Source organism: Lissotriton helveticus, chromosome 2_2, assembly GCF_964261635.1.
Source record: "Lissotriton helveticus chromosome 2_2, aLisHel1.1, whole genome shotgun sequence".
In the NCBI taxonomy this organism is placed as follows: Eukaryota; Metazoa; Chordata; class Amphibia; order Caudata; family Salamandridae; genus Lissotriton; species Lissotriton helveticus.
This window is the reverse complement of record NC_136060.1, coordinates 108273795-108297302: the sequence shown is the minus strand read 5'-3', so window position 1 is coordinate 108297302 and position 23508 is coordinate 108273795. Positions and strand designations below refer to the sequence as shown.

At 43.7% G+C, this 23508-nt stretch overlaps 1 protein-coding gene across 1 annotated transcript in view; it reads right to left on the bottom strand.

The window, feature by feature from the left end:
- Positions 1-10056: 10056 nt before the first annotated feature.
- AASDH (aminoadipate-semialdehyde dehydrogenase) overlaps positions 10057-23508 on the bottom strand; it is a 550271-nt gene continuing 536819 nt past the window's right edge. The window contains exon 15 of the mRNA XM_078678161.1: positions 10057-14062. Coding sequence (XP_078534287.1) covers positions 13658-14062 — 405 coding nt within the window. The 3' untranslated portion in view covers positions 10057-13657. The remainder of the gene's footprint in view (positions 14063-23508) is intronic.

The following is a 23508-nucleotide window of genomic DNA, read 5'->3' as shown; positions in this document are numbered from 1 at the left end:
CACATGCTGTGTGCATACCACATCTTACAGCATTATTGGGTCAGGATCTTGCGCATACTCATGAGTGCGATGGCCTCTCCACATCCAACACATCAGCAGGGCTGCTACTTGGCCCCTTCCAACCCTAGAGAGACCTGCAATTAAGTTCATGGACTTGGCTCTAATAGTAGTCGGTACCAAGGCTGAGTCAGCGGTGACTCCTGCCGGGCCTTAGGTGCGCCAACAGGTGGTGTGTAGGAGCAGTGTCAGCTCAATGACTCAGGGTCGGTCCTAGGATTTTTTGGGCCTGAGGCCTGAGCAGAAATGGAATGGTAGAGCAACCAACCCCCACAATTTGCATAAATCAGAAGCAGCGAGCGAGGAGTGGCAGTTTCCGTTTGTGAGCCCACCTCCAGGTCACCGAGGCTCCATACATCTGTGGTGTAAAGAAGATCAGCAGGGTTGGAACGGGCGGCCGGGCTTAGCTCTGCTGCAGCGCTTCTGTGACCAGCGCTTCTGTGACCAGCACTTCCGGCTGGCCGGGCTTGGCTCCGCCGGTCGGGAGCTTCCCCAACTACAACCCCCAGCAGCCCTGAGGTGAGAGCGCCTCCCCCAGCGTCACCGCGTAGCGCCAGGAGGCGCATAAGGGGAGAACTCCTCCCTCGTCCCGCGAGGACGCGCGCGGGACGCGCCGGGCCAAGCCCGGGCAAAGGGCGGGCCCTCTGAGGCCGCAGAAGACTGGACTGGGCTACCCCCCTGTCATCTGTTATCTTATTCTCCAGCATTTTAAAGGTAATTACTGTATTACACGGCTGTTAATATATAACATTTCGCAGTTGTACTGATGGAAGCCAAAAGTAAAAGCAAAAGCAGAGTGCTGGACAGAAAAACACCGATGTATACACGCTCAACTACAAGGAAACAAACTCTGGTGCCAACTCCCCTACCCACTTTAACTGCAATAGATAGGATGTTGCAACAAACCATTGGAGTAGTTGTTAACGCTATCGAAAATACGGAAAGAAGACTTTCTTTGCCGGCGAGTATGTGTCTAATAAGTCAAACACCAACAATTGTTAATACACATGTTAGCGTTACAAATGAAACAACTATGTCCCATGATTCACTTTTGTTGGAATCATTTGCAGGTTTGCCAAGGTATGATTTAAGTCAACCAGATGTATTTCAACCTTTAATACCTACCGTTACGTGCACTAGGGAATGTAGACTGTCAATAACACCTGACTTATCAGCCAGTATATTGCCACAGCCCCAAACTTATAGTGATATGCCGATAAATGTTACAGACTTGGAAGGCCATGATACTAACACTGTCATTCCAACTGTACAAATCAGTGATATCAGTTTATCAAATACTGAAACTGACTGTGACTCTATACCCCCCAAAAGGAAGATTACCCAAGGTCGTAAGAGAATAATACCTAATAAACAGCCAAGAATGTACGTAAGAAGAAAAAAGAGGGTTCTACAAACTTTAGAAACCAATAAAAGAGAGGGTGATATACAGTTGGAAACTCTACCGCCAACAAATGTCAAGGTACTTACAGCATGCTTCGAGGAAGCGATAAAAACCTATATTGCACCCGTGATGGCAACTCTAGAAACTCTAAGTAAAAAAATAGAGAATCTGGAAAAACTGGGCATAGCTAATCTGGATATCCTAGAACAATTGGGCACGCAGGCAGGTCCCCATATAACTAATGTAGACATTGGGAATCCTAGCACAACTAAATTAAAGACAGTAAATTATATCCCAAAAGTGCCCATTGTGGCTGCAAATCCGGTGCTTTCTTCTACACGTGGTAGTCAGAGGTCAACATTTACCACCCCTAAGACAATGATAAAGACAACGAGTGGGCAAAATGCAGTTAGGGGTCAAAGAAACATCAATGATCCGATACACAATAAACAGAGCCTACCTGCACCGAGGCGTCATATTAATAACGTTATCCCAGCTACTATTAATTTGCCACCTGACTGTAGACCATTCGTAGCAATACTTGCGAATGTCCCGAAGCTGTTGCCCAACCAGTTTGAAAATCAAGAAACCCTAAAAAATAAAACCTTACATTGGTTAGTGAAAAATTGTGGTTTCCCAACACGAGGTGCAGATGAGATCATAACCACACAGAGGGTAGGTTGGGTGGGCCCAAATAAAAAGGAGATAGGTGGGGATTGTATAATCATAAATTTTAGGACTACAGAATGGGCTAGAGATTCGATCTTACACGCACCTATGCCATCAAGCCACGAATTTAACATCACGCTGTTCCCATTAGACTATTTCTATAGGAACCTGGCAGGAAGACAAATTATTACAAATAACTTCCAACATCCAAGAATGGCTACTGTAAAGTATCCTAATGTTGTACCCACCTGTCTTCCTTTATTCCCCAATCTATATGACAACTTTCTGGTCCCAACTTCCAATAGATTTCAGTTGTTGAACTCACTTGAGGAGAACGATTGACTGGCTAATTTATCTTTGACCCAACACTCTGGTAGTACTGAAATGGATGTTATAGTAACATTAGAAAAGGAGACGGGCAACGAAATTTGTTTACAAACCATAACTGAGCCACATCCATTATTGTCAGAAAATGTGCTATGTACAGGAAATATTACAGATAATGTTATAAAAGACAATATAATTGCTGCAATTGTTAACGAAAATGATAGTTTGTTTATAAGGCAGGAAGTATCACTTTTGTCTAATAATCCAGAACGTGTAGGTACGAGTTGCACTGACTCCCTTCTAATTGTCACCTGGAATATAGCGGGAATTGTTTCCAAACTATGTACCCCGTTCTGGGATAACTTCATTACGTGTGGCTATGACATTATTTGTCTACAAGAAACTTGGCATACAGAACCAATAGAGGTTGAAGGCTATGCCTCCCATAGTGTGGCAGCAGTGGCATCCAATGCTGGTAGAGCTAAGGGTGGTCTACTGACTTTGGTTTCTATTAAACTAACGGAATTTATTGTCGGGGGAAACACAGTAGTTTGCCAGCATGCATCAGTATTGCGATTAATACATAGCCATGGCAGGGACTTAATTATTGTAAATTTTTATAACAACATTGTGGGCACTAAGAGAGATAAGATTGTCCCTGAGGTGGATTGTGCTATCGAAGCTGCAATTACCCTTACTAAGAATAACTTTGTAATACTGTGGACAGGCGATTTTAACATTCAAGCCTGTAGACATGCCCGGAAGGGATTTTGCGGGCACCACGAAGATTATGCAGGGGGTGATAGTGTTTACATTAATCATTTCCCGCATAGTAATTATGGCAGCGCACTGAACAACTCAATAGCCAAATTCAATATGGAATTACTTGAATGTACAAAAAACAAAAACAACGAAATGTGCCCAACATTCAGGGGGAGAGATGCCCATTCTAATATCGATCATATTTTATTGTCTAGTGGTTCGATTTTTTCGAATGTCTGGGTAACAGTGCAGCCTGTGAGTGATCACAACAGTATTTCAGTGGAGTTAATGGGCTGGGGCCCAAAAACTGTTGTGCATGGTAGATCTGTTCATGGGATTTCCGCTGTAAGACCAAATGGCACGAGAATTAAATGGGCCAAAATTGACCCAGACAAGTTAATGAAGGATGTTTTATGCAAATGTACTAGAGAGGTTGATTATTGTCTTGCACCGAATGTGATAGCAACAGCCGTTCTCTCAAATTTTATGAAAATCACATGTACAGTTGAAAATACCTTGTTAAGAAGAAATAGAGGGACTAAAAGGGAAAAAACTGTTTGGTTTGACAAACAATGTGCTATGACTTTGAAAAGATTGAAAAGTGTACTTGATGTTAAACCTAGAGATAAAGATATAGTTAGAGAAGAACGTAATAATTATAAAATGGCGTTGTCAACTAGGAAAAGGGAGTTACAGAATGAAGCGTGGAACAAGCTTGATATGGCTGTTGTAACCAAAAACCATAAATTGTTCTGGGATACTATAAATGGCCCATTTCTAAAGAATGAAAATATTCCAGAGGTCAGTTCCCACGTTAGTTGTCTTGCATGGATTGCACACTTTTCAGAGATTTTTAAATCTGATCTTAATCCAGATGGGTCTATTATATGTTTTAAATGGAAGAAAATGCAGCTGTTTTTAACATTAAATGAAGTGACAGATGCAATTAAAAATAGTAAGGGGGGTAAAGCACCAGGGCCCGATGGGGTACCCATGGACTTTTATAAACATGAGATATCATTATAAAAAAGGTTCCAGATCAGAAGCAAGGAATTATCGGCCAATCTCGCTTCTAGACTCGACAGTCAAAATCCTTAGTCGAGTACTATTAGTGAGACTGGAAGCCTGGACCGAGGAGAACAATATCTTGTCCCCTGTGCAGTATGGATTTCGTAGGGGAATAGGAACAATGGAGCAGTGCGTGAACCTGGAACTCATAGTCGGCAAGTATACCAAAGCTAAACCTGGTAATCTTTACCTATGCTTTGCCGACTTGAGTTCCGCGTTCGACCTGGTGGAACACGCATTGCTCTGGCCCACACTATTGGCAATGGGCGCCCCTACTGAAATCATACATTTGCTTGCCCGCTTGTATAATAACCTAACAAGCAAAGTAAGGTTTGGAACAGATGGTGAATGCACCCCTTTCTTTGATGTTAAGAGGGGCATCCGTCAAGGATGCGTACTCGCCCCCTTATTATTTTCCTTATTTATTAACTATGTTGACACAACTTTAAGAATGACAAATGTAGATGCACCAACTATAAAAGGTAACCCCATCCCAATCCTTTTATACGCGGATGACGCGGTCCTCCTTTCTAGGACTCACAATGGACTGCAACACTTAATTAACCAATTCCACGTATTTATAGAAAACAGGAGACTGAAAATTAATAAAGGGAAGACAGTTACCATGGTGTGTGGTAAGAAACAAAGAAAACATAAGCCTTTTTTCTTAGAAGGGGGGAAATTAGAAAGTGTTAACAGTTTCTGTTACCTAGGTATTACCTTCTCAGGAGACGGGAAATGGATTAACGAACAAAAAAAGTGTCCTTTTTAAAATGGCCAGGAATACCAACTGTATTTTTAGATTTGCTGCGAAACTAGGGGATCGCAGAATTCCTGATATGTTGACCCTTTTTAATGCCAGATGCATTTCGTCAGCCATATATGGGGCTGGAGTCTGGGGGTATGATGAACAGAATGCCAATACTGTTCAAGGGAAGGAAAATGCGTTTTTAAAAAGACTAATCAGTGCCCCAGCTACGGCCTCAACGGAGTTATTACATAAGGAATCAGACCTGTATTATGTTAAAGACCTAATTGCACTCCGTCCCCTGTCCTTATGGCGCTCAATTTGGGCTAAGGAGGAGACAAAGTTTACACAGGATGTAATAACTGATTGTATTAATCTTGACCATCGATCAAAAATTCCCTGGTTGAACCACATAAATCATTGGTATAAAACATTGTATGGTCTGGATATTTTTAAAGATTCTAACATGGATTCTATTTTATCAAAACGGGAGTTGAAGATGTCCTTTTTGAAATATTCAGCAGAGACTAGAATGGAAAAATATAAGAAACAAAGTACATTCAATCTCTATGAACAATACAACACTAATGAAGGTTTTAAATGTTATCTTGCAATAGTTAGTATTCCTTCACACCGATTTGTGTTAAGTCGTCTCCGTTTAGGAATTGTACATCATCTTGTGGCCTTCCCTGTGCCTAAACAACCCGGAACGTGCCTGTGCCCATGTGATGGCAAATCAAAACAGAACGTATGTCACTTTATGCTATTTTGTACTTTTTATACTTCTTTTAGGAAATATTACTTGAAACCCATCTTTTTAAAATATGATACACACCATTTACAAACAGCAATGAAATTAGTGTTTAATCTTGAGTCTCCAGATGTATGTTTTTATGTGGCAAGTTATATTTTAAAATGTATTTCTGCTAGAAAATCAATTATTGTATGAACTTTGTAAGCTGCTAAATGTACTATGCACTTTATAACAGGATGTGCTGACATCATGTATTATCATGCTAATTTGCACACATATGTTTGAGTACCGCTGCTAAGATACAATATTCACTATTGGAATGATCCTGCACCCGCACTTTTGTCATAATTATTCCTTGTGAATAGCCTGATTAGACGTTGCTATATGCATATTGCACTTTAGGAAGAATGTTGTAGAATTTCCTATAGAAATTATCTATCTATTTGCGTATACACTAACACAAAGATGATACTTAGCACTTTAACTGCATATTTGCACATCTTCGATGGTCGTATAATTATTTATCACAGCTAAGTGTATTTTTATAGATGACTTCATAACTCTGTATTATTATTTTTGCCAGATGTTTTTATTTTTTTGTGCAATCCCATTATTTGTCACTTCCCTTTTCTTTAGCTGTTCTAATATGTGTAAAAATTCCCTTTTTTTTATGTCTGTTGCTATATGGTTGTGTTATTAACAAACCGAATAAAGCATCTTTGACTTTGACTTTAGTAGCTAAATGTACCATGACTATACAGTGGAAACACAATAGCCCACCTGCACTACTTGGCTACAAATGCTGATCACATGGGGCCAGGCTGATAGCATGTTACTACATAGGGAGGAACAAGCAGGCCTAAGGAAATATTTTATTTCAAAAGCATGGGACATGATTCTCAGGCGATTTAAATGCATAACCAAAGACAATACCCACCCACCTTGAAGTGCCCCTGTTGAACACAAAATTTGCTGTCTTACTTGTTGTACCGTGATTGCTGGGTTGAACTCATAGGGAGGGATATCTTAAGGATTTTGGGGGCACTAGGCAAGTGTATTTTGTGGGCCCCTGTGTCCGCCTGCCACCGCGACGGCAAAAGGGACCTCCCGCCATAGGTGCGGCGGTCCCGCCATGCCAATCAGGATGTGAACACCACCATGGCGGTCGCATCCCGCATTTTTCACATCGTGGCGGGTGGTGCTGTGAGCAGCACCCGCCGCAATGTGAAAAATGCATGTTGTGCATTTGCATGCACGATGTGACAGGCACCGCGCGGTGCTGCCACCTTGTGCATGTTAATGTAGGGGGTACTCCCCAAGAGACCCCCCCACCCAAACACCCCAGGGGCCCGCAACGGGCCCCCAACACAAAACACTGCATGCCTTTCCATGGCGGCAACGCCGCCATGGAAAGGCCAATCTCCTCCTGCGTCATAATATGGATGGTATTATGCCCCTTTTCCGTTCGGTCGATGAGTCGACTGACGGAAAACCAGCAGACTGTCTTTCCATCCGCCGCGGCCCCCCAGCCATGCTAATATGGCGAGGGGTCAATCAGGAATAGATGGCGGGCCGATCGCTCCCGCCGGCGAGCGGTGGCTACCGCCGGCCCGGCGGGGGTGATCCGCCCGCCATCCTAATGGGCCCCATGGTCTCTTTGGCCAGGGAACTGACAATGAACAGTTACACTTTTCCAAATTCTATGATATTCAGAGATAGTGATGTGTTTGCTAATATTACTGCAAATAATCTCCATGACATCCTCCCATTTCTCATATGCGAGATCCTGTTTGGATCTAAAAGAAACTTTTTTATGGACGTGGCATGAAACATAAACACAACATTTATCTGCCAAAAATCTGTAAAAGACTCACACACATTACTCACATTAAAAATAAATGAAAGGAAAATGCTACTTATAATAATCGGTTAAAGAATGATTCAAAATGATCAGGGCAAGTCTCTCTGCAGAACAAAGCTGGCTCTATCAGGGGGCCCCTTGAAAGACTGGGGCCCTGGGCCAAACCCACTTTGCCCATGCCTTAAAGCGTCTCTGCTCATAGGCCCTTACTGGGTCAATTAGTTAGTGGATCGGGTCTCCGATAAGTACGTCACCTAAATCCATGGTGGTTCCGCTATCCTTCTCTACAGGTTTGGTGGTCGTGAATACTATCTTATTACTGTTATATCTAGCACCGATGGGGGGAGTATGGTGGTTAATACTGGGGTTTCTTTGTGTTACATACTAAAACGTACGTGCCACAAGACTGCACCCTCATAGGTCTTTGACAGAGGGGAAATTATTACTTGACTATGTAACATTGCTGTCTGATTATGTTGCATCGATATGTCAATAATATTTCCATGTACACCAATGAAAGCTGTTAAAAAGAGCTTAGAACCTTTTCCTGAACACTGTGCCCCGACCAGTAGGAGTTAAATGTTTTCACTAGGAGGGCTGGAGGTAGGTGAGTGAAGTAACGTGCAGGCCTTTGTAAATGTGTGCCACAGTGCTATAAAGTACGAAGATTTGAAAAAGAAGCAGGAGTGCAATGGGCGACTGAATGTGACTGCAAAACAAATGGGACTGCTCAGAAGCCACAGGCAGTCCATCAAAAACAGAGAATCCTCTTTCCTACGCCACACAACATTGTACTATACCCACCAGTGTGGTCGTCCCATTACCTGCTAAATCCACAGTCCATGACCAACAATGTAAAAACTCTTCCCAGTAAATTGGAGGGGCTGAACTACTCCCTACTGGCGTACATAAGGCGTTTCAGAATAAAACAATCAGACTTTATGAATAATATATATTTATGAAACACATACTCAGCACATTACAGTGAATGCAATCACGTGCAAAGAAAGACGTAAAGCTAAAATTTAAGCTAAGACAAGGTGGTAGGTGCACCTTAGGCTTTAGACCAAACGGAGTAGTGTGAATGCCCTGTAAACGTGCAGTTAAGGAAACATTTCCTCAGTAAGGCAGGTCATTTACGGTGCGGCTGGCTCAGGTTTGGAACGTTTAGAATTCTCCACCATTAGAGAAGAGTAATTCGTCCCAGGTTGGATTCTGCTACGCCCTGGTTATTATAGGGTTTATAATCAGCCTTACCTTCAGCATGTCAATACCTGGTAATAGGTATACTGCACTAAATGCATGAAATCAATCAAAAGTTAGTTCTGGCCGAAATAGTTTATAGGGTTTTAGACCCATCCAGCTCTCTCCATGTGACAGCTTCTGATCGATATTGCCTTGTAGGAGAGTGGGGAGAAATGTTATTTGTTATCTGCTTAGGTAAGAAATGGTATAGTCCAGTAGCCAGGGACGTAGCTCAGTCAGTAAAATTGGGGGGGAGGCGTTGGGGGGGGGGGGAGTTTCAGATTTTCTCGACAATCAGTTTGGAATATAAAATTTGAACACATAATGCAAGTCAGATGTATGAAAGGGGCCTAAGGGGCAGTGGAAAGGGAGAGGAATGCGGATTGGTAGAAGTACTAAAAGATAAAACACAATATTTTGTAAAATAACCAATCTTTTTGAGAACTTTCAAACATAAGAGTGTGAGTGATTTTGTTTCTGTGTATGTAAAGATTCCTGCTGAAATTCGACAGACATCTCACAATAGCTGACTGAAAGCACCTTCACCCAACTATTTATCCGAGACTACATTTATTAGTGGGTGGGGGTAACACCCGAAACACCCCTCCTGAAGTTACGCTCCTGCCAGTATCAGAGGAGCAGAGCACACACAACATACTTCTTCTGTTACACGGTTACAGCTGACAAACATTCCAACATTTTAGAAGAGACAAGTGGGAGCTTCCTATAAAAAAATCGGGAGTATGTATTTCCCCAATTGACTTCCATTGGGTTCTGAATCAGGTAACGGTCATGTATGGGATTTGCAAGTCGGGTGCAGCAGGATCGGATATTAGAAACGCAAATGTACGTTTGTTTTTCCTTGTCTGTAGCACGGATCAAGCGCTTGGCAGGGCAAAGAGAGCGTGATTCAAGTGTTATGCACTGGTCTGCGGGGGCAGGTTACTGGCAGTGCATACTTCGAGTTACACAAGACCAGGCCCCGTTAGATGAAGGCGTACAAACAGTGTCCCAACTAGGATGCCTCAAAGTCCACAAAATATGCTATCAGGTTTTCTGGCAATATCTATTGTCATTCAATATTTGTCACACAACAAACACAAGATATTTCTAAGGCGTGTCAGCAAAACACAACACATAAGTAATCCACAGAACCAAGAGAATTGTTATTAAAACATTTTTTCATACATTTATTACAATCAAAAAGTTAAAAACATAGGTACATAAAAACATTTCATTACAATATTTTTAGAAAACAAAAGTTGACGTGGCGTTTCAGTGATTTAGTTGATGTTCACCTTCTTCAGGACAGTTTTCTAGATAGTTTTCTCTATTATAAAAAACGCTGAGTTTTTTTATTCTTTTCCTCAGGTTTGTATCATGAACATAAAAGGATGGGATCTTGAAGATAGCCCATAGATTGAAATCCCCTGTATATAAGTGCAGGAACAATAGACTTTCGTTGGAGCCACCGTTTTATCAGGATAAAAACATATGCTTATATTATATGTAAAGGCCATCCTCCATCCAGGAGGCAATGACCTTCATTCCCTGGTGGAGGTTGTATTTGGCGGTGAGGGGGTCCTTGGTGAGGGAGAGGATCAGTTGCGTGTTGTCGGCGTAGGAGATTATGTTGAGGTCTTGATGCGTGCGAGAGGCGCCATGTAGACGTTGAACAGCGTCAAGCTGAGGGAGGATCCCTGCAGGACGCCGCAGTTGATCTCGGAGGCTTCGGATTGGAACGGGGGGAGACGGACTCTCTAGGTTCTGCCGGAGAGGAAAGAGGAGGTCCAGTCCAGGGCCTTGTCTCGGATCCCTGCGTCGTGGAGTCATGTGCGTAGTGTGCGGTGGCAGATGGAGTCGAAGGCGGCGGAGAGGTCCAGAAGGATGAGGGCCGCCGCCTCGCCGTTGTCCAGTAGGATCCTGATGTCGTCTGTGGTGGCGATGAAGGTGGTCTCGGTGCTGTGGTTGCTGCAGAATCCTGACTGGGAGGGGTCCAGGATGCTGTTGTCTTCGAGGTAGCGGGTGAGCTGGATGTTGACTATCTTCTCGATGACCTTAGCTGGGAACGGAAGCAGGGAGATGGGCCGGAGGTTTTTCAGTTCGCTCGGGTCTGCCTTGGGTTTCTTCAGTAGGGTTTGATCTCGGCGTGTTTCCAGCTTTCAGGGAAGGTCACGGTCTTGAAGGAGAGGTTGATGATGTTGCGCAGGTGCGGTGCGATGGAGCTGCCGGCTTTGTTGAAGATGTGGTGTGGAAGAGGGTCAGACGGCGAGCCGGAGTGGATTGTGCCCATGGTCTTAATTGTGTCTTTGATGCTCACGTTGGCCCAGGTTGTCAGGGGGTCGTGGTTGGTGGTGTGTGGTGGTTCTGGTGTGTTGGGTCCTGTTAGGGCCGTCCGGGGGTTGAAGCTATTGTGGACGTTGGCGATCTTGCGGTGGAAGAAGGTGGCGATAGAGTCGCACAGGGCTTGCGACGGCAGGATGTCGTTGGAGCTGGGGCTGGGAAGTTAATTCACGACATTAAAGAGCTCCTTGATGTTGTGTGCATTGTTGTTGAGGCGGTCTTTGAAGGAGGTCCTCTAGGCGGTCCTGATCAGGTGGTGGTGGTTGCAGATGGCGTCTTTGTGGGCTGTGCGGCTGCCCGGCGACTTCTCGCTGTGCCATATGTTCTCCAACTTCCGGCAGGTGCGCTTTGACGCTATGAGTTCCGGGGTGAACCAGTTGGCTCTCTTGCTGGTGTCTTTGAGGGTTTGTTTTTTCAGCGGGGCTAAGGTGTTGGCGCAGTCGTCAATCCATCGTCTGAGGGTGCGCGCACCATCGTCGGGGTTGGTCGGTGGGTTGAGTGCGAGGTATGTCTGTAGTTGTACTTCAGTGATTTTGCCCCAGCAGCGACGGGGGATCTGTACGGTGCGGTGATGTGCGAAGGGTTTCCCGAAGGTGAAGAGGATGCATTAGTGGTCGGTCCAGGTGGGTTCGGAGAGGTGGCTGAAGGAGTCGGTGGGATTGTGGAGAAGATGGCGTCGAGCGTGAGTCCGGCAATGTGGGTCGGCGGCGTGATGAGCTGTTCCAGTCCGAGGTTGGTGAGGCTGTCTATCAGGGTTGGGGAGTTGCTGGCGTTGTAGTTCTCCAGATGGAAGTTCAGGTCTCCGAGGAGGATATAGTCGGTGGAGGTCAGTGCGTGTGTGCTGATGAAGTCGGCAATGGCGTTGCAGAATTGTGGTCGGAGTCCGGGTGGTTTGTAGACGAGGGTGCCTCTTAGGGTGGTCTTGTGGATCTGGAAGTGCATGTGTTTGGCGGTGCTGAGAGTGTCGTCAGTGCTTGTTGAGACCCTGATGGTCTTCTTGTGGACAATGGCGATTCCTCCTCCTACTCCGTTGGTGCGGTCTCTGCGGGCGATCTTGTATCCGTCGGGGATGGCTATGGCGATGTCTGGAGAGGAGGCTTCGTTTATCCAGGTCTCAGTCAGGAAGGCGACATCTGGAGATGCGGTGTCGAGTAGGTCCCAGAGCTCGATGGCGTGATTGCGTGCGGAGCGGGTGTTGATCAGGATGCAACGGAGCTGGTTGTGTTTTGTCGTGGAGGGTGTCTCTGCGACTTCGATGCAGGAGAAGCTGCAGTTCTGGCAGGCGAAGGGACCGTGGGTGCGCTACGGGGTGGCCCTGCAGCAGGTGGGGGTTTGTCCTGTGTTGAGAGCGATGAGGGTGCTGGCGTCGTATCGGAGGCGCTCTTCATGGCTGGTGCGGCGGCCAGGGGTTCTGGTGCTGGGCGCGGTCAAGGGGCGGACGGGCGCGGATGGGCTTACCTTAGGCGCACCTTTGGCGCGGCCGCACAGCGGCCTCCATCTTAAGGAGAGGTGGGAGGGAGGAGCAGCTGTGAGGCTGGAGGCGGGTGGCAGGGGGCAGCGAATGGGCGCGGGGATGCAGCGGCAGGAACGGGAGCAGCAAGAGCAGGCACAACAGGGGGCACAGAAGGCAAAATGGGCAGCAGGGCACAGGGGAACACAGGCACACAAGAACGGGGGACAAAGGCAAGTGGGCAGCGGGGCACAGGGGAAAACGGGCACACAAGAACGGGGGACGAAAGGCAAGTGAGCAGCGGGGCACAGAGATGCTCAGAGAGCACAGGTGGAGCTGTAGCGGGGGGGAGCGACCTACCTGGCAAGTTTGGTCAGTCCAAGACGGCGAGCCAAATCATCATGCACACTTGGGAAGTGTCCCAACCACTCCTCTGCCTGCTCTATGAACAGCCTAGCCCCGCAAAACTGCCTCAACATGGAAAAATAAAATGAAAATAACATTGTGTTATTATCATTTTGGTTTTCATTTTTTGCAATGCTGAAAGCAGTGGTGTGACGCTTCACCCCCCTAACGGAGGAGCCGACCCAGCCACAGAGGAATTGGGCTTCAGCTTGCTGGATTCGGGAGGTGGGAGACGTGCCGTGAAATCAGTAGTCTTCCGCCTGAATAGGGAGGTTTTGCATGTATTCAGTTGATAATGTGCAACAGAGAAATCTTAGAGAAGTAACCTGGCCAATTGTACATCTCACCTGTTAACTATCCGAACCTTCCTGAAGATGTATTATCAGGTATCATCACCCAGTAAAATATAAATACTTATATAATAATAGAGGTTATCTTTTCTTTATTAAAATATAATTTGTTCCACAAGTAAGGCGTTACTATTTATATTCTTTTCTTTCTTGCTGCTACCTCCTGATTCTATAAATACTTACTCTGAAATGCAGACTGCATACAATAAAACACTGTCACAGACTAGTGTTTTTTCTTTCAACTGTGCACAAATCCAAACAATATACATAATCGTTTCTGCATCCAACAATTAGCTTTGTCCCACACATCACAGGTGAGGAAAAAACTTCTCCTGGAAGTTTGTAAGTAGACCTTAATAGTCCACACTCTGCCTCAAGGATCCACAGCGTCCCATCAGTTGAGGCCACTGCTACAAAACTTCCATTTGTCCCATCATAGGCACTGAAAGAAAATGGTGTTGCATAGACTTTTGCACTAGTATGAAACTTCCATTTCAAACTGCCACTCAAACTGCAGCAATATACAAATCCGTCATGTGACCCAAAAAATACTTCTTGCGCAGATACACCTGAGATACATGGTGTTGAAAATATCGGTCCATTCGTGGAAAAATGCCATATCTGCAAAAACAAATGTAAAAAATTACTTTATCTTTCACAATCCAACAGATTTTATTTTAATGAAATGTAAAGCAAGGTTTCAAACACATCTACAGACTCATTACTTATTAAAAATACTTTGGGTTAGTAGCTGTAAAATTGAATGTTAAAAGAGGAAACCTCAACTTTAAAAGAATATTAAATTTGTAAGTGATTTCATTTGCCGATTGCCATTATTTTAATACTAACCTCCAACTCTTTAGGGACATTTGATATAAAAACTCCAGTCGCATAATCAAATAGTCTTATATTCCTCTGTGTGTTTATTCTGCACGTGCCAGCAGCTTGATACTCACTGCAGTGAGCAGCTCCTTTAAATCAAGTATGTGAAAAGCAATACTTAACTACTTTGTTAAGAGAAGCTAAAGTTTGTACTCCGGGGTTGGCGATAAGATTAGTGAAGTTAATTAACTAGTAACATGTATGCTTTTTGAGTTTTTGAACTGCAGTTACTACTGACAATCCTATCAACCTTAACTTCCTTTAACTTTATTTTTTTAACTAAATTGCATGTGCTTTTATAGGTTACGCCTCTTAAAGTGGTGGAGGAGAGCATCATCGTTTGGCTCACATAGATGTATACAAACACCTCAAAAAATCATGTTTTTTTAACATCTCTAATTATCATGACCATCTTCCTGAGGGCTATATCTTAAAGAAGCCAACACACACAATTTCACTATGTTTTAATCCATGATTGCAACCGTTTTTTGTGATTATTGTATTGATTATGTTGGTTTGATCCTTGCAAGCAAGGGAGTATGTTGTATTTAGGATGCCAACTAAACTTGTGGCTTGTATGTTGTATGTAGTGCGGGTGACACTTGAAATTGTCAGATTAATTGTTTGGCCCATGTCAGTACAATCCAAGCAGAACTTACAATATTGAAAGCAGATTCTTGTGTGAGGTAATTTACTGCAGACAGTTAGCAAGACTAAAGGTTGACCTAAAGAAAACATGGAGAAAGAGAAAAATAATAAATGGGGAGGGCAACAGGGATCCCTTTCCCAGAGGAACCAGGGGCGTCTAGCAGAGACATTGCAAGTGTGTCACATTTCTATTTGTATCAGTAAAGGCCAGCATAAAGGCTGATTTTTGATGGCTAGATTGGATAGATTTGTGGAAAGGATTATAAAGGAATTTATTGCGTGTACTATCAGTTTTATGTTACTGTTATATTCTGGTCTTCTCCTTCTCTGCTGCTCAGCCTGTGTGTGTGATATCATTAGAATGTTCGTGTATGCATGCTTTGAATGTGTGGTCAGTTTGAGTGAGTGGGGCTGAGCAGCTGGATGCTGCTCCCGGTGGGGCCTTCCTTACTACCAACTATGTCTAATAAACCAACTTAAGAATACCTACTATTATTGGATTTACTTATTTTACAATGTACTTTTAACTTTGTAACAATGGTGACGAGGGAGAAAGAACTACGTGTGCAGGAACTACATTTGAAACATGGAACTACAAAGATGAGAAGTAAAGCTTTTAAAAGAAGACAAGCAACGCTTTTGATGCCCCACCGGTGTCATGTTACATCTGACAGCCTACTGAAAACTTCCATAAAGGTATGTTTCAAGCGTTGGACTTTGTGTGGCTTATTGAGTTTTAAAATAGCAGATTTATTAACGAGGCCGTCGGAATTTCAAAGTTAAGACTGAGCGTCAGCGTGAAGTAGTGGAAACCTTTAATGCCTTTTGTGCTATGTTGTGATCGGGTCCCAGTTTAAAGTGACTATTTATGTTGTCAGGGGCAAAGATCGGGCCCCGATGTTAAATTGGAAGGTATGAACCTTTCAGCAGTTTCTGTGAGGCGGAAAAGATTGCATATGTTAATTGCTGTTATCGGGGGTCAACATCGAACCCCGGTGTGCTGACTACTGGTTTAGTGGAAGTTTTGACCCTGCACTCTGTTGCCGTATGTAAGATACTGTGTTTTGCTCACCGTCTTCTCCAACGGGAGAGGTGTGGCGCCGCGGCCAGGGCGACTGACGCTGGAATCTGGGGACCACGGTTCGATCCCCGGCTCCGGCGGCAGGTTAGCCCAGCACCATCTGACTCTGGGCAATAGCTCGCTTAATCTTCCCGACGGCCCCCAGCGCCTAGAGACCCTTACGGGTGATTGTGCGCTTTACAAATGTGGACTTTACGGTCGTTTTGTTCAGCTGAGGACCCGTCTCTTTGCCAGCTGTGTGTTGAGTGATGACGCAGAAGAATGTCACCACGATATCGGTGATTCTGTGGAGCGCGTCGTCACCTATGAACACACCGCACCTCTCTTCAGGTCACGTCAGCGTCACGAAGGGTTAAGCATTATTGAGAATGAGAATGGAGAAGTGTGGCTCAATGGTTAGAGCAGGCAGACCTTGATGCAGAGCTCTGGCCAGGGACCAGGGTTCGATTCCCGCCTCGGCGGGTCTCCGGCTCATTAATTCCCCTGACTGGATATTCTCGCCTCAGTGCCTGTTCTGATCATGGGTCCCACGCTGCAACTCTGGGCAATAGCTTGCTTAGTCTCCACAACGGCCCCAAAAGCGCTGGGATGCCTGGCTGCACCTGGGGGGAGCCCAGGAGTGGACATTTCCCAGGAAAGCCAGGAAGGGTTCCTAAGCGGTATACGGACAGCGCCGGGACACCTCCGGTGGAGGTAGCTGTGTGCTTTACAAATTCCGACATTTACATTTACATTTACATTTTACTGTCACGTCAGCGTCATGGAGCGTCGAGATTACGCATGACTGACTGAGTCTTTCCTTCATTGTGCTCCTGTCTCCTCAGTTTCATCGAGCTGATTTTCCAAGCGTTCTTCATGTGGAAGGTACTGTTTTATTTGACATGTTGACCGAGATTCCACAGATCGCTCACCGGAGCTGTTTTCATCGGAAACTTCCAACATTACATACTGCATTTTTCAATTCTTTTCAATTTGCGCCATCTAGTGTCTATTTTTCATCATAGCAAGACTGCATGAAAATATTATCCATTCGATTTAGACACTCTGGATTGAATTCTGTGAATGTCATTTACCTGCCTTGCTGGAGAAGTGGAGCTGTTTATCGTGACAACGGTGACTACTTTTATTGTTTTAGTTTCTTGTTTTGAATTATTTGCTAATCACATGTGTATTTGTGATGATATGTTTACGCTTGTTTACATGTTACTTTCAGAGAGACTGATTTGATTTACTGTACTACATGAACTGTTTATATGCTGAGATCTTTGTTAATGTGCTAGTGATGTGGTCATGTTTTACTATGCAAAGTCGTGGAAGTGCTAGATTTTTATTTTATGGTAATGAACCACATTTGTGCTCAATTTATTTGAGGAGTTCATTCTTTGTAGTATTGGCTTTAATTGGTTGAGCCATAGGAGTGCGTTATTTGAGTTGGGATGCTCAATTTAAATTATTTCTAGTGATTCTTAGTAGGAGCGTGTGATTCTGCTATATGTTTTGGAACTACTATTGGTAGGTGGTGAGATTTATTTTGCTGTATGTTTTTGATGAACCACTTTTCTTAGTGCTCTATTCTAATAGAGGAGTTCACATTTTTCTGTGAGGAGTTGTGCAGGGGTTACATGTTTCTTCTATTGTATTGAACCACTTTTAGTGCTCAAAATGTTGAGGTGTTCAATTCCAGTGTGAATTTTCTGAAGAGTAGTTTTCCAGTTTTGGATTTTTAGTGTGTATCTTTTGCGGAGCCACATAGGTGCTCATTGATTGAGGTGCTCCATCTATTTCAGGTTAAATTATATGGGGCTGCAGAGTCCTCAGTTCTGTTCATTCTCTGTTCATTCATGTTTTATATTGTTGAACCATGTAAGTGCTCTATTCAGTTAGAGGTGTTCAGTTATACAGAGAGCCGCTGGGGAGTCATGTACCTCGTGCGGATTGTTGTAATTTGAGTACATTAAGTTGGGGTGTCATGTACCCCATGCACTAGGAGTTATGCACCTTGTGCTGTGTGTTTTATTTTAAGTGTGTTTCGGGTAGCGTGTTGGGAAGTTATGTACCCCTTTGATATGTGTTTTGGGTATAGCCCATGCCGTGTGTTCTACCTTATTGTGTTCTATTGTAGACTGTTTTTGTGCGGTGTGTTGCTTAGCTTAGAACTGCTGTTCCTATCTTTGTTATTCTATTGGGATGCAATTTTATCTAGTTTGTTTTCCTGTTTATTGCTTTTCGTGACAGTCTGGCCAACTGGCATGATTTGTGATATTTAGGGTTTTGGTTTGTGATGGGGGATGGTGGTTATGGGAGGTCTAGTTTGTCAGGTTGTTTTGTTATGTGATGTCTTTTGCATTCGTTTTATGCGAGGTGATATTATGACTCTTTTCATGTTTTGTGCAAGTTATTCCCACATTATGCTATATTGCTATTTCATTATTTTATTTGTAGTCATTCATTTATTTGTGTTGACTGCTTATTTGAAATCCTGACTTTGTCATCGTCAGGGCATACTGTATTTATTTCCTCTTACTTTCTTTTCTTTTCTTTGTTTTAAAAGAGGGAGATGTGTTATATTCTGGTCTTCTCCTTCTCTGCTGCTCAGCCTGTGTGTGTGATGTCATTAGATTGTTCGTGTATGCATGCTTTGAATGTGTGGTCAGTTTGAGTGAGTGGGGCTGAGCAGCTGGATGCTGCTCCCGGTGGGGCCTTCCTTACTACCAACTATGTCTAATAAACCAACTTAAGAATACCTACTATTATTGGATTTACTTATTTTACAATGTACTTTTAACTTTGTAACAGTTACACAGAACAAACGCTCCACTTGTGGTGTCGTTGGAGCCTCCAGGATTAGGATGACTCAACATGTGTTTTGACAATCTAGGGACAGTTATTGTAAGCAGAGTTGTATTGCTAAATATATTGGATTTGGTGGTTCATATATCCACTTCCTGCAGTGAAAGTGACGTCTGAGTTGACCACTGGAAGGCTAACAAAATTCTTGTTTGTTATAGTTGAGAGATAAAAGCCTTTTCTAGTGTGATAGCCATGAACATGGATTGCAGTTTGTCTCTCAACTGATAAACCAAGTTTAGAGATGCAAAACACAATACATTAAAGAACAGTGTTTTATCAGCCATAAGTCAGTTGCTCCTTAACAACCTGCTACAGATCGCGATGGACAGTGGTAAGGAGTCTAAATAAGTTGTGATGAGGATGACTTGTACTTGAGGGTGGGCCACACAGCCCTCTAATGGGAGAAATCCCTCTGCTGTTCTTAAAGGGAGGAAGTCAAAAACATTATTGCTTGTCCAGGGTGGATGGAAAAGTCTGATATACTGATTGTCGGAGACGGAAGGAGTGTCGGACCACGTTGCAGCGAGAGTGCGACACAGGCTAGGCCTGAAGAAGACTTTGCCAGAGGCCAGATCCCATCAGAGGCTGGCTGGGCCCCCCTCTTTCTTCACCGTACTGAAAGCCGAACCAGTTCTGAGATTTAATTTCTGACATTAGTCTTGGGTTCCTGTTGCATATAATGTCTAAATGGACGTTACGAGGTAAGAACTGGTAAAATATCTAAATCTGATAAGGTTCCAATGAATATATTTCTAAAAACGCGATGTGCATTTATAATGATGAAATAGCTAGTACTGAGTTGCCATTACGAGCAGGGATGGTGTGGCATACCCTGTTGATTGGGGGTCTACACACGGCACAATAGGGCCGACTTTTCTGGTGGCACAGTCTATCCTGCTGAGGAAACGGGTGTGGCTTATAAAGCCACGCCTTCAAGAGGCTGCTTTGGCTTGGTCTACTCAAGTCTCACGAGACAGCTGACTCAGTTTCAGTGGCCCAAACTGCAGCCTCAGCAGCCCGGCTTGCCATTGTTGTACTTCACTACTCCAGCAGGATAGCCCCTTCATGATCTACCTGTTATGCCTCCCTTTAATATGTCTCATGGGAAGCAGGGACTCCTAGTGACCATGACCCAGACCGGGCCCTGACAAAATACATTTGTTGAACACGAAACTGATGAATCTAAAGTCTCTTCTTGATTCAATTTTTAACTCGGATATAAAATATTTAATTTGCTTGAATCTGCATTGCAAAGCTTAGGGGAGAGTATTTCTAAGATCAATGCAATTATGTCATTAGTAAATCATAGTAAAAGGAGATTAACTAATAATTCCCCTTAGACTGATCCCGTACCATATGCCGGATATCAACAGCTCTATTTGTCATGGGCAGTGCTTAGCTCTACCAATGAGGCCAATATCTAAATATACATTGATCCTGCTGAAACCCTTATGGTTGAAATGAGATGTAGAGGCGCTGAGCAATTTGGTGTAAATCTTTTGAAGGGCAACTGTTACTAAGTTTTGTGCAATTTAGTTTATAATACATTTTTGTTATGCAGAGGATTACCAACATGTACAGAATGTCAAAGGATAATAAGCCCCGTTAAAACATTACACAGTTTGGAACATTCACATCTTAATAGCACCTGTGAAATTTAAATTATTTCCATCTTTCACAATTAAATAGAAATGTCAACGCTGTCATTCAAGAATGTGTTTCCAGATGGAGTTATGGGTGCAAAGATGGAGGGAAGAGATGGAGGGAAAGAAGCCCAGAGTTCGAGAGAGAACATGAAAACAGCAAATGCTTCTAATTGGAAAGCCAAGCACTGTAGCACCTCAACTGCATGCAAACAACTCTGCAACAGCCAGAGTGCTCTCTCTGCGCTGGCAATGGAGAACAGGATGGGGTTCAAACGTCTCACAGCATTCCACTGTTGCTATAAAAGTAGTCATGGATGTCTCCCTGCCGATCTGGGCTTATACAATGTACAATCCCTTTCTTAACATATTACATCAGAGGTCATAAGGGGCTTGACTAAACTGTTGATCTCTGACGGAACATCAGCTGGGGGGGTATTGTTACCTGACAACAATCTGGCCTTCTTCCATTAACAGAAACAACACTTGCTACTGCGAATGCAATACCTTGTGCATATAAAATATTATACGAAAATCGCGACAGAAGAAGAGTCCGCAGCACAGCACTGATATTTAGCGACTATCTGCAAGTCACAAACATCAATCACTGGGCCCTGTCAGGGTGAGGTGCCTTGATATACAAATTACATACCAGCCGCTCACAATCACAAACAATATGTATTCATTATTATCCCAAAATGCCACTGTAGCAATTTGTTGGGATCTAGTTCCTAAGAGCTGGGAATCTGGGTGCATGAACGTTCCTGCGTGGAACATTGTGTGAGAAGTGTTCCTACTTTGGCAGTTGCTGCCGGAGAGTTCCTGTAACTAGTTTGATTAAAGTAACCTCCTACTCACCTTTGTCTGGAGCTTTACTTCTCTTCATTGGCGACGATTGATGCCAGTTCCAGCCTCCCCACCATCGGACCAAAGTGCTGCAACCAGCTGTTCGTTCGATCGATTTCTCATGAAGACTTCCTATGACCACCGTTTCGCCTGCTATTTTTCGATGATTCCAGTCGGTTTCATGCAGTGGTAGTGGCCTCCTTTGTTTCCTCGTAATTTGAGAGTCTGCGTGGTCAATATTTTCAGGTACTTTCTTTCTATTTGCCCTCGGCACGCGATAGAGCCGTTTCTGCTCTCGCGTCACCGTGTTGCCTGACTTTGTCCTGCACATTCTGCCTGAAGCTGACGCTGCGTGCGGCCATTTTAGGTTGCCATTTCCTTAGCAACCCAGCTGATGCACACAGCTTCAATTCAGCAGATCAATTAGTGACATAGAAACCTCGCTGATGCGCACAGCTTCAATTCAGCGCGTTTAGCAGATTAATTAGCGTCATTAGCATTGGCATTGCGTTTCAGTTTCACTGATGCGCACAGTTTTACTTGCTACATGTACAGTTGGGTCTATAACAACCTCGCTGATGCACACAGCTTTACATTCAGTGCATTCAGCCGATAAGTCAGAGACAGTAGCACTGGCATTGCGCTCCATTTTCACTGATGCGCACAGTTTTTACTTGCTACATGTATAGTTGGGTTGTTATTGATTAGTTTGATTACGTTCATTCTTACAAGATTTGTTTCTCATTATTAGTGTGGGGCAGCAACTCACCCATGTGCCAATATGGATCGCGTTTTAGCACCTCCACCCTTTTTACAGTCCGTTGGCACACCTCCTGTGAAGTGGGATGATTGGAAGGACACTTTTGAGGCGTATTTAGAGGCAATTGATGGAGAGACTTTCACTTCTAAAAAAAAGAAAGCCTTATTGATTTATAATCTTGGGGCTGAAGGCAGAAGTGTCTTAAAAACTCTACCCATGGAAACTGTGAGTACTTTAGTGACTGTTGGGGATATTGGTGATTCCTTGTTGGTAGATGATTACGCCACAGTCATTAAAACCTTGGACAAGCGCTTTAGTCCAAAAAGGAACATTTTTCTTGAACAACACAAATTTCTTCAGCGAGCCCAAATTCCTGGTGAATCGATTGATGATTTTGTGGCTGCGCTCAGAATTCTTGCAGTCAATTGTAATTACAGGGAATTTAGGGATGAAATCATCCGGGATCAATTGATTGAGAAGACCTCCAACGAAAAAATTCAAGAGAAGCTGCTATCGTCTGATGATCCTGACTTAGAAACTGCGCTAACTCTTGCTAGATCTATTGAACATTCTCAGTTTTGCGTGAAAGAGATGAGCGATCCTACCTCTTCCACCGAGGTTAAACTTTTGAAATCCACTTCCAAGCCCACCAAGTCGCCGTCTTTTACTAAGCCTCCTTCTGGGGTTCCACGTTCCTCCGTTGTGACTTCTAACCAAACCAAGGCCATACCAAAGGATGTAATATGTTTCCGTTATGGAAGTACTACTCATCTTGGCAATGCTAAGTTTTGTTTTGCACTAAATCAGACTTGTTACAACTGTGGAAAGAAGGGCCATTATTCTAGGATGTGCAAAGTCGCCTCCACCAAGAGAAATCAGGATCAAATTGTAAAAACCATTACTGATGACTCTGATTAAGAGTGCTATGAATTACTTATGCTGTCCTCCTCTGCATTTCTTGGGGATGGTGTGGTAGAATTAGCTGCCTTGGGGGGTGTCCACAAAAGAAAATCACCTTCCTGCTAAATTTCTGTAAATGATACCTGTCTGACCTTTTTAGCTGATTCTGGTTCTCCTTTTACCTTAATTAATGCTGCGGATTATGACATGATAAGTAATGTGCAACTTGGGGAATCTTGTATAAAAATCTTTGCGTATGGTGGCAAACGGGTTGAAGTTTTAGGGAAATTTGTTGCTAATCTCAAATTTCATTCTGATCTTGCTTCTGGTACTGTATTTGTGGTCAAGGAGGGAGCCAATCTTTTGGGATGGGATGATCAGGGTAATTTAAACATTGTGCTGGATCCCAATCATCCTGATATGGTGATTTCCCGTAGCGAATTTTATAAATCTGTTC